The 12,500-nt window shown below is 43.2% G+C and overlaps 1 protein-coding gene across 14 annotated transcripts in view; it reads left to right on the plus strand.

Annotated features, from left to right (window-relative positions):
• nfia (nuclear factor I/A) overlaps window positions 1–12,500 on the plus strand; it is a 194,806-nt gene that overhangs the window by 75,076 nt on the left and 107,230 nt on the right. For all 14 annotated transcript variants that reach the window (XM_042416788.1, XM_042416787.1, XM_042416800.1 and 11 more), the window contains one exon: window positions 1,229–1,757. In XM_042416788.1, the coding sequence (XP_042272722.1) occupies window positions 1,229–1,757 (529 nt within the window). The remainder of the gene's footprint in view (window positions 1–1,228; window positions 1,758–12,500) is intronic.

Below are 12,500 nucleotides of genomic sequence, written 5' to 3' on the forward strand. Positions count from 1 at the left end.
TAGCAGATTCTTGACAGTTTAGTGAGATAAAGTTCACTTGTCTCCAAATTTTATTGATAGTCGTGCGATGATGTCGAGATGACACAAGTAGAATCCAGACTTTATGAAGGTCATGAGCCTGAAGTCTCTGGAGTGTTTGACGCTCTTAAAGTTTTAAAACATAATAAATCAGGAAGAAAAAAAACAGGACAAAACAATTTCTTATCCAACATATTTCTGGAGACGTTCACCTCAACAACCTGAAATAACATTTAAACTTTAAACTTCTCTTTAAGCTTCACATGAATCTCAACTGGCGGTCGTGTGTTTGTGTTGTGACATTTCAGTCTAATGTGTTTCACATCCTGGCTGCGTTTGTGGTGGTTTGTGGTTGAGAGGAGGAAGGAGGGAGGAGGAGGAGGAGGAGGAGGAGGAGGAGGAGGGTGAGAGCAGGTGTAACCAACCCCAAATTGAGTCTAATCCATGACATGCCGTCTAAACACATTCCCACCCTAATAACTGCACCGCTCCCATCAACCAAAAGCCACATAAAGCACCTTTAATACACCTTTAATCCTCCTCGGCACGTCAGCTGCGCTCGTCTGCAGAAACCCGGCTGCGGCGGCGGCAGAGTGGTTGTTGGTTGTCGGTCAGTCGGTTGTTTGTTTGTTTGGTTGTTTGGTGATTCGGTTTGAATCTCACATTCCTGCCGGAGAGGCGAGACACTGCAGGGTCTGTGTGGCCCCGAGAGACGCTGCTGCAGACGGAAACAACTCAGTCCTGTACTTTAAATGTGAGCAGGTGCTTCATTAACCTGCCCGTTAAAAGTTACAGGAAGTGAATCATTTCTTCTCTGCTTCAGCTTGTTGCTTTTTATTTTATTATTTCTCTCTTCTGCTTTTCTTCCTTCTTACCTTCTTCTTCTTCTGCACTTTTTTTGTTTGTTCCTTCTTTCTTTGCCTCCTTCCTTCTTTCCTACTTTCTCTCCTTTCTGTTCTTCTTCTGCTGAACTAAAAGCTTGAAAATCCCCAAAATCACCATGACTGTTCACATGATCGCGGTGTCTTTTTTCTCGATTGTAGCTCAGCTGTCTTTATATTTCAAGATCTTAACTCACATTTCTAGTAAATTCTGAAGAAAACAGACTTTAATGACTCTGACAGACTGTTGAATAATGTGTTTTTTAATTGTGGTATGAAGGTGTTTGTCACTCAGCTCCTCACCTGCGTCTCTCCTCTCCGTCCCTCAGGATGAATTCCATCCTTTCATCGAAGCCCTGCTGCCCCACGTCCGGGCCTTCGCCTACACATGGTTCAACCTGCAGGCCCGCAAGAGGAAGTACTTCAAGAAGCACGAGAAGCGCATGTCCAAGGAGGAGGAGCGCGCCGTGAAGGACGAACTGCTCAGCGAGAAGCCCGAAGTCAAGCAGAAGTGGGCGTCGCGCCTCCTCGCCAAACTGCGCAAGGACATCCGGCCCGAGTTCAGGGAGGACTTCGTGCTGACGGTGACGGGGAAGAAGCCGCCGTGCTGCGTGCTCTCCAACCCCGACCAGAAGGGCAAGATGAGGAGGATCGACTGCCTGCGCCAGGCGGACAAAGTGTGGAGGCTGGACCTGGTCATGGTGATTTTATTCAAAGGGATTCCCCTCGAAAGTACTGACGGGGAGAGGCTGGTAAAGTCTCCTCAGTGTTCGAACCCCACCCTGTGCGTGCAGCCGCATCACATTGGAGTTTCAGTCAAGGAGCTGGATCTGTACCTGGCCTACTTCGTTCACGCCGGTAAGTCCTCCAGACTCTCTTCTTCATGTGTGTGTGTGTGTGTGATGCTGAGCAGCTGTTTGTCCCTCAGCAGAACTTGTAGATGTTTGTGTGTGAAGCTGTTGGTGTGATGATGACGCCGCTCACCTCAGAGGAAAAAACACTCTGAATGTTGAGCACGAACGTGATGAAGATGATCCCACCAACACACATCATCTTCACCCACACACACACACATACACATTTATTCTGTTACACAGTCTGAAGAATATCAGCTTATTGTTGGTGTTTTTGGCTTCTGGCTTCATATCAGCTCTCTGTTGTTGTTGTTGTTGTAGCTTTTAGTGCAAAGATGATAAATTCTTATCAATGTTACTGAACAGCAAATAAAATATAAGAACAAACTGCAACAACAAGTCAAAGCAAAATAATATATTTGGTGGATATTTCTCTGTTTATTGTGGATAAATATTTTATTCTATGATTAATTATGGACACTGTTGGATGATTGTCAGGGTTGATGTTAGTAGTCTAGGAGTTTACAGGACTGTGGTGACTCCTGCTGGTGAGCTGCCTCCGTCTGTCTGTCTCACGGTGAATTTAACGGTTTCTGATCTGTGCTCTGGGTTCACGTTTGTTGACGAGGAATCATCTCTGCTTACTGGAGTCGACTAGCTAGCTAGCTAGCAGCAGCCTGCACACATCTTATTCTTTCTTTATACATGTTTCAATCCTGCAGTCCTGTGTCTGTAAGTGTTCGTTAGCTGACAGGACACAGTTCAGCGTGACACGTACTGGACAGGAAGTGTGGAGGAAGTGGAGTTTATGGGTTGGAAGTGATTCAGCTACGGTAAACCTCGAGGGACAAACACACGTCAGTCGGTCACCTCCTGCTCTGCTTAAAGCTTAAATCACACTTTGAGTTTGTATCTGTGTGTTTGAGGTTTGAATGCTTTCAGTTTCGTCTGGTAACGTATGTAAAAGCTGCAGCAGGCTGTGGCTATTTCCTGGAAGCAAAACTCAAAAAAAACACAAGTATCAGTGGAAAAGATTCTTGTTGAGTTTTTTTAGCAAACAGAAAGAGACGAGCAGTGAAACGTCTCCTGTGTCAGATTGAAACTCTTGTCGTCAGAGTCGATAAAACTCAACAACTTCAAGTCTTTTTTTTTTTTCTCTAAACTTTGTTTATCAGCTAGTTTTGAGGATGAAAATCCAGCTTCTTCTTCCTCTTCCTCCTCTCACAGCGAGCCGCTCCGTCTCCCAGTCTTCTGGATGCAGACAAACGCAGCGTTATCTGCTGCAGACAGCCAGAATTTCATCAGCGGTCAGTAAAGCAGAAGTCTGAGGAAAAAGAGAAAACGTCTCGTGCCAAGATTTCCCCCTCTCTCTCACCGGCTGCCCTCCGCGAGCCGAGCGGGGCGAGAGTGTGTTTTTTTTTCTGGGTGAAGCTGGCACACCTCGCAGGACGACTCGCTCGCTTCAAAAAAAAAAAAACACAATTATCTCTGTAGTGATTGCTCAGCACGTTTCCTGATTTCCGACTGATTCCACGGGAAAATAATTTGGCTGGCTGGAATATTTCAGCAGCGGCATGTAGAGGAGATGTTTGGCAGCCGCTTTATATTCTTGGCACTGAGCTTCTTCTAAGTTTGTTGGAGCTTTGGAGTTTTCTTGGAAAAGGAGGACAGCTTCCAGATAGTCGGGTAAAATTATCTACAAGGTTCACTTTCAGATTCCTTCAGCAGCAGGCCGAGGGATTGATTTCCATACGCGATACTTTAAAACCTTCTTCTTTTCATTTCTGCCTGTAATTCAGTCCTTTAAGTCTTAAACAAGTGAGAGAATTTCAACCTGTTTCCAATAAAAATCAACTTGTTTCAACTATTTACTCGTTTTTATTTTTTTTTCTGTAGTTTGAAAGTTCATTGGTGTCCTCAGAGACAGAAACAAGCTGCTCCGTTCCTCCACAAGAACTTTAACAGGTATTCTCAAAAAAATAAGAGTTTATATCTTTAAGTAAGAAACAACCTCAGCTTTCAATCATGTCACATGATCATCATCAGCAGAAATTGTGACGTTTTAAACCCGACGTGGATGAAACGTCTTATAAGTTCACTTTAAAAAAAAACCTGATTCTACGTCAATGTGCTGAGGAGGATCATGTGGTGTAACTGAAAGCTCCAGAACAGCTACTAAACTGACCTTGAGCTAAAACTGTTACATCAGTTTATTTTTACTTTAATATCATTTCTTATTTAAAGATAAAAGACACTCGAGTTGATTTCTATTTTAAAAGCAGCAGAACAGAACAGAGCAGCTACTAAACGGACGTCGACGTCTAAACTCAAGAACAAATCAAATTAAATCAGTAAAAACTTGAAACAAATCGATTTTTATTGCAAAACATTCTTGTGCAACAATCTTCTTCTCTTGTTTAAAGAGAACTCGACTTGTTTTCCAGGTTTTATTTTGGTAAATGATTCTTGTTCAGGATGAACTGATGAAACCTTGTTTTTTAAGGTCGCTGGTGTTTCGCTGCATGCGGAGCTAAAGTCTCAGCTGTGATTGGTCCTGTCAGCAGACACAAACACTCTCCGTCCCTGAAGCTTAATTACAATCATTTCCTCTGGCAGACTGAAGCCTCTCTGAGAACCAGAGACTGCTCCCCTTTTCTCTGCTGCGTCCACACTCGTACGTCTCTGTGTGTGTTTTCACTCTGCGGTCTCACTAATCAGCTGTGCAGGTTTTCACACTGAGCTCCTTCACTTCGGGGGGAAAAGCTGAGCTGCACTCGCTGCTTTTTGTGGTTTTATTAAGAGTGGAAGGTCTTTCAGCTGCGAGTGTGTGGCTGTGATTTACGGCGAGGACGGCGAGGACATGTCCCTCACTTTCCTGATTACCTAAAATTGTCCCTCACCACTAATTAGAGTTTAATTACATCTGTGTTTTAAATCAAATATAATTTCCATTGGCTCCCTGGTGGATGAGAAATAAGAGTTTCTGTTGGGGTTTTTTTTTTTGTGGGCTTTGTTCCCGCCTCCCGTACATGCGGTCATGTGATCGCTGGAGGACATTTTGGATGAATCAGAAACAGAGCGGTGAGGAGAAAGTTTCCAGGTGTTTCATCTTCTGTGATGATAGCGTCATGGTAACAGTATCACGTTAAACACGGTGACTGTTCAGCACAACAAACAACAGCAGCTAGTAACAGATAGCATAGCTAGCTAGCATCAATGTTGACCAATCAACAGCAGCATCAGTCATTCTTCCAGGAAGCTGCTTTGCTATCGTGTGTCTACAGGTTTACAGTAGATGTGAGTATGTGTGTGTGTGTCGTAGAAGGCAGCAGAGAACATTTACTTCATGTAGTTTTGTTGTTCATACAGACAAGAAGGAGGAAACAGAGAAAAGAGGAGTGAAATACCTCAAAGATCAGTCACATCCTTCTGATTCCAACATTGTTTTAAACCATCAGTCATCCAAAGTGCACCAACACAGAAGCCTTTTTTAACTTAAGGTGGATCAGTGTGTGTTACTGGTCATCCATACAGGCATCAGAGAGGAAGAGGAGGAGGAAGAGGATCAAAGTGATGTTTGTATCAACAGCAGTTAAAATGCTGATTCTACTGATCATTTCTTACATTTTATTGTCTTCAGTAAAGTATAATGCAATGAAAAGTTCCTAGATTTTTTTATGGGTGGGGGGGAGGTGAGAGGGGGGTGGGGGGGGGGCGTCCAGACCTCCTGCCAAGTTTATGTCCCCACCACTCTCCAAATCAAAGCGACACCCTCGGCTGTGAGCGAGAAACTGGATTCTGTGAACGAAGCCAGAAGCTCTCAGCTCGTTTTCATTGTCACCAGTCGCTGGTTGTCTGTAGAGAAACACAGACGGAGGAGAGACGGAGGAGAGACGGAGGAGAGACGGAGGAGAGACGGAGGAGAGACGGTGGCAGTTCTGAAGAATGTGTTTAAGTTTTAATTTTCTCTCTCTTGCTAAATTTAACTTCTCTATCTGGAAAAGGTGCAGCTTTCGCCACCCACAGCCGGAGTTTTGAAGCCTTTTCATGAGAGTTCAGGAGTTGGCAGAGGTTTGAGTTTTGTCTCTTTTGAAGCGCTGAATGAGTTGAGAGGGAGAGAGGGCCGAGGCTGGACGCCCACAGGGTCCCCCCTCTCCTCTCTCTCTTCCCCCCGGTCTGGGCGCAGGAGGATCAGGTTTCTTCCTGCCTCTTATTTAAGGCAGCGGAGTCTTTCTGGAGCGGCGGCGGTGATTAAAAGCCATGTGAAGGCAGGCTGACCTCGGGGCTGCGGGGCCAGAGGCGGAGTCTGTCAGGGCTGCCCGAGTCGGTAATTAAATTCATCCCCATACCACTGACTCATGGTGGGGTTGATGGGGGGGGGGGGGGGGGGGGCCTTTAGGACCAACAGTGTTGCCCGTAGAAACCGCAGCGCGCTACCAACCATTTATTATTTAATCCTGAGTGTTCAGCAGCTCGTCACCATCAGTGTGTTTCTCACCTTCAGACTCTGCAGGCGTCACGTCTCCGGACGCAGGAAGTCACACACAGGAAGTCATGTGGTTCGCTGTAACGCTCGTTAGATTTGTATCCATATTGTCCAGGAAGAAACCTGCTTTAGATACAGCATTTAAATTATAGATCAATCAGTTGCTCTAGTAATCAATTAGTCATGTAATTAATCATGTTGGGCTGCAACTAATGATTTTTGTCTTTATTGATGAATCTGTCGATTATTTTCTTGATGAATCGATTAGTTGTTTGGTTTGTGTTTCTCACGTCTTCACATGTTTACTGACATAAAGGACAAAAGAAAATATTCACATTTGAGAAACTGGAACCAGAGAATTTGTATTTTTTTTCTTTAAAAATGACAATCAATCGATTATCAAATTAGTTCTTGATTAATTTAAGTTGACAACTAATCGATGAATTGACTGATTGACAATCCTTCTCTAATGCCTCTTCTGCTTTTCTGTTTCTTTATAAAATTGAAAAACTGAAAATCTTTTGGGGTTTTTGACATTTGAAGGTTTGTATTAATCAGTTCAGATTAATCGATGATGATGATGATCGGCTGTAATTTCAGTGTAAAAGCAGGTCTTCAGTAACTGACATGTTATATAAATGCAGCATCAATATGTAACCAAGACGCTTAAAAATGGTTCGACTTTCATTCAAATGTGCTGCAGACTGACCTGAAGATGACCCGGTAATAATATCCAGCTGAGGGGAATCCAGTGTGCACGTTTACAGCTGTAAATACGGTAAAACAGCTGAGCAGGAAGTAGCTGCTGAGTGTAACAGGTGGAGCTTTTCAAAATGAACAGACTTTCACTCATGACAGCAAACCCTCCATTCAGTCCTCTGAGCAGTTGCTGTGTGTGTGTGTGTGTGTGTGTGTGTGTGTGTGTGTGTGTGTGTGTGTGTGTGTGTGTGTGTGTGTGTGTGTGTGTGTGTGTGTGTGTGACATCCTCCTGAACAAGCCGGGAGGTCAAAGGTCACACACACCTCCTTCCCTTCCACTCAGTGATTTACGAGCGTGCTCAGGGTGGCGGCGGCGGCGGCGGCGGGTGTCGCTATCACAGCAACACTCAACACGTGCTGAAAGGTCGAAGGTCACAGCGTGGAGGTCATGATCCCTATCGTCACACCGTTTGACCTCTTGGATAAACATCTCGCCTCCTCATTAGCAGCCAGTCGAGCGCGCGCACACACACACACACACACACACACACACACACACACACATACACTCTGGGGGGGGGGGGGGGGCGTGGTCAGAGCTGAGTGCCGTGCGGCCGGTCGGGAACAAAAGGTGTTAAAAGGGTCGACTGCGGCCGTTCGTCTCCTCTGCGTCTGTGATTTAGAAGCAGCACAGCCTGAAATAAAGATGTTAACATTTATTACAGATGAGATAATATTTATGTGGGCAGTAAAGTCAATTAAACATAATTAGAGAGATGGAATCATAAATGTTTGATAGAATGAGTTACACATTAAAGTTAGTGGCTCTGCGACGACTCGACGCAGCAGCTCAGTCCGCTGACGTCGTCCTTCCTCTTACGTCAGTCTCACATTCTTTAATCGGACGTGAAGACGAGCTGATCGGCTCTTAGATGAGGAGGAAGTTTTGATTCAGATCCTTTATTTAAAGCATAAGCCAACGATGAACTGATCTACTGACACGTCATGGAGCCGCATCCCTGCACTGGCTGACATGTCGTTTATTTTGACTCAGTTCAGAGCTGTTTTCTTCATCAATAAGTCTGTTGGTTATTCTCCTGATTAATCGATTAGTTGTTTGGTCTATAAAATGTCAATCACTGGTTTCCAAAGTCCAAGATGACGTCTTCACACGTCTTGTTTTGTCCAAAACCCGAAGATCTTCATTTTACCGTCATAGAGGACAAAAGAAACCAGAAAATATTCAATTTATACATCAACTAATCGATTAATCAACTCATCGTTGCAGCTCTAACTCACAACATCCTGCTGCCAGAAATACTCACTGGAGCAACAAAATAGTTCCCAACAAATCTGTTTCCTCCTGTTTGTTTGATTAACAACTACTGACCCTTTTTAAACATGAAACTATATATTTGTGAGCTGTTTGTGAGGCAGAAAGTATCAGAACATGGATGGACGTTTGGTCTTTTTGTTGGATTTGATGACAACAAGAATATGTAGAATATGTTTCTGAAGACACTGATAAGCTGTTGTGTCAGTAGGACGGACTGTGTGTGAATTAACAGAGGAGAGGTCTGATGGTTTATGTACAAATAAACTGTCACATTACATATTAGCATGAAAACTGAAAATATATAAAGGACCAAGAATAGAACCCTGAGGAACCCCACAACTAACCATTAACCCTGAACAATAAAATAACAAATCAATAAAATAATAGTAACATGGTGACAGCAAACAAGCAGCAGAGATAACATTATAACTGTGTCCCATAAACATTCACACAAAAAAAAAAGGAACAATTGGAAAAAAAAACAGAAGAAAAACTAGAGTGACAGCTGATTCAGGAAATGACTGAGCCTTTTAAACATGAAACTATATATTTATGAGCTGCTTTTTAAAGATTTATGGGAAAGTCCAAAAAATACTGAACAAGAAACAAACACATTGTCAGTTTTATCTTTTCAGGGGGATTTATAAAGAAAATAAGAGATGAAAGCAACATTTTCATATTGTGGATCTTTTCTCAGGTTCAGTTTAAATAATAATACATCATATTTAATGAGACAGCTGTCACTCAAACAGTGTGGAGTCAACAGTAAAGTAGCATAAAATAGAAATACTTCAATAAAAAGTCAACTCTACTTTAGTACAGCACTGAATAAACAGACTTTCTTGTGTTTTTGAGTCTATTTAAAGCTCAAATCTGAACATATTGACCTCATTTATTTGTGTCCATCTTGGTGGTGAGGTCATTCTGCGTAGGTGATGTAGGATGTGATGTAGGATGTGATGTAGGATGTGATGTAGGAGGTGATTTCACCTCACTGGTTGCTTAAGAAAAGCTTCTCCAGCAGCACAATTGGAGGATATCAGTGTGTCGGCTAGATAACGAGCCGACGCTCCGATATACAGAATGTAAAAGTTTCCAGAGTCACCGCTACTGCTGCCGCCGCCGCCGCCGCCGCTGCTGCTGCTGCCGCCGTTAGATGTTTATCTTCCTCGTCACCTTATACGACCCTGATACCCAGCAAACAGCAAGAGTGTGTGTGTTAGTGTGTGTTTGTGTGTAAAGACGTTTGACCCAGTTCCCTCCGTCCTCCTGAGCTCTTAAAGAGATTTGGAGCTTCGTCTCTGTGAACTAGTTAGTTCTGACCAGCCGTCCTCTCAGTCTGCAGCAGCACAACTACGCACCAGACCGCATGTTCCTTCACTGCACACCTGACTCCAAACACACAAACACACAAACACAAGCTTCTGATTCAACCTCCTCGCTTCACGTCGTCATGACAACAGACGCACGACGCGAGAGCGTCAGAACTCCTGAAAGATGCCAAACACGACCGACTGATGTTTAAAATGTAAAAAGTAAAAGTTTCTGTCTGGTTTTAAAGTTCAGGAAGCTTCATAAGTTAAAAGTTCAAAACAAAGGAAAGTTAGAACAAAAAATACAAACCGAACTTTAAAATAAAAATAACAAAACTGAGTGTGAACAGACGTGTGATGTGAGAGCGAGCTTCATCCCGACTGTCAGAACTTTATTTTAAATTCAAGCAAAGATCCTGAAAGATGTCAAACACGACCGACTGATTTAGAGGGAAATGTCTTTAAAATGATACGTTGAACCACAGAAGAAGAAAAACACTGTTTAGCTTAAAGTAAACAGCTTGTAGCAGTAAAATGCATTTAAGCACCAAAAGTTCAGGAAGCTTCATATGTAAAGACTGACTGGCAGAAAATAAGAAGTTAAAAATTAAAAAAATGAGAAAGTTAGAACAAAAAATACAAACCGAACTTTAAAATAAAAATAACAGAATCTGAGTCTGACAGGCAACAGAAGTGCAGATTTATTAAAATATATTTGTAACAGTAACTGGGAGAAAATGATCTTTGTGTCTTTGGAAAGAAGCAGAAACATATTTCTGTTCTTAATAATTTGACCTCTTCAGGCTGAAAACAACAAAAAAAAACCCCAAAAAAGATTGACTCATAGAAACAGCGACAATAATAACTATTTATTTATATACTTGCACTTTTGTTTAACACATTAAACGTTGAAGTCACAATCCAGAAAGGTTGGAAGGAGCTGTTTGAAACGAGCGTAGTGCTTCATATTTTAGGAGCTTTCTGTTGGTTCCAGAGTCTTAATGAGCAGAGTGGTAACTACTGCAGCAAGGAGCCAAAACATTCAAACTGTCAGCAGCTCCACACAAATCTCTGCTGTAAAGAATATAGTTTTTAAATATTTGTAAAGGATTTCACTTTTTGAAGCACTTTTGGAAATAAAACACATGCAGGAGATCCTGTAGGAGCAGTTATATGTTGATTCAAATAAAGGTGAGACTTTATAAATAAATGTCGTCCAGTTTGAACAGACAAAGCCACAATCCTCTGCTCCATGAAATCTCTCTGACTTTCATAAGTCTGTGTTTAATCCTCGAGCAGGGACCAATAAATACGGGACGCCGCCGCCGCCGCCCCGCTGATCGCCGCTAGCGTCCCGTTTCTTTTACACTATCATGTTTGCTTTTTTCTTGTGATTACAGCGACAGAAATGAGGTTTAATGAGCGACTCACATCCAGACTGTGGAGGTCAGACAGAAGCTGCGTCTGACAGCAGACTGGAAGCAGACGGAGGTTTTTCTGGACAGTTTCAGAGTCTTATTGTGGCTGAAATGTGTTTGTTTATGTGTCTGAACTTCCAGCTGCCAGCTGATATCGCAGCGAAGCGTCTCTTTAAGGGGGAGTTTAAGGAGTTCAAGAGGTCAGCTGATGATTCCTGTTGCAGGCAGAGAAACATAGCTGTGTGTGTGTGTGTGTGTGTGTGTGTGTGTGTGTGTGTGTGTGTGGTTTTTCCTTTTTCGCTGAGAGCAACAGAATCTGCCAACACGTCTGCGGTGACTGTTGGCTCATGTTTCCTCTCCTTCTTCTTCTTCTTCTTCTTCTTCTTCTGGTCCGGCTGCTGCTCACCAGCCGTCACGTGGAGCTGCTTAAGGCGTAAAACCACAGACTCTGTTGTGGTTCCTGAAGTACACACACACTGTGGCCTCTGGAACACCCCCAACCCACCAACCAACCAACCAACCAACCAACACACACACACACACACACACACACACACACACACACACACACACACACAGCTGACTGCAACAAAGGCTGCGTCACCACATTGTGTCGTTCACGGTCAACGAGCTTTGAGCTCATTCATAAAAATGAAGGTGGTGTCAGAGTTGTGTGTCAGCAGACGGAAGCTTCTTCTTCTTCATGTTGTTTCAAATCTCACAGAAAAAGAAGAACAAACTTTATCTCTGCATCTGTTTTATTTTGTTGTTAAGTCAATAAACCGAATGTGCAACGTTATCAGAAACAACAGAGACGTGTTGGTTTTGGGTGGAAACATCAAGCAGCACAACTTTTGAAGCCAGACAGACGACTGAACAAACACGTCGTCGGCCAGTTTAACTTCAACTTTAACCTGTTCGTCCTCAAATCTGCAGTCAGACGAGCTGAAGACCTTCAGATAAATAACAAGCTGACACTCGTAGTTGAGTTCAAGTTTGTTGCTGTTTGCATCATGAAGCAGCTGACGATCAATACGTTTCTGATGGAAGTAAAAGCTCAGAATATCCAATCAGATGATTCCTGCTCACACTCACTCAGTGTGTCCATCATGTAGACGTGTTTGTGACCCCACTGCCACTTCATAGTTTTCTTCTAAGTAAAACAACTTATTCTGGAAATTAAAATATATAAACTATATTAAATAAGACATGTAGTGACTCAAAGGCTCCGTGATCATGTGTGTAAAGACACATGTTGTGTCGTCGCAGCATCGTGTTCAAGTTCAAGTTCAAAATGTGAAACAGTTTTATTGGAGGGATAAACGGAGGAAAGTGTTTTCCTGTTCAGAGCCTTTAGGTTAGTGTTGCCTGCCCCCCCCCCCCCCCTCCTCCCCACCTCCTCCCCCCCGTCAGTGAGGCAGATATCAGCTGATCCCTCGGCGTGCGGCGCAGTAAAGTCAGGTAATCCGGTTTAAAGTGTATTGTCAGCGCTGAGC

This window comes from Thunnus maccoyii, chromosome 7, assembly GCF_910596095.1.
Source record: "Thunnus maccoyii chromosome 7, fThuMac1.1, whole genome shotgun sequence".
Lineage (NCBI taxonomy): Eukaryota > Metazoa > Chordata > Actinopteri > Scombriformes > Scombridae > Thunnus > Thunnus maccoyii.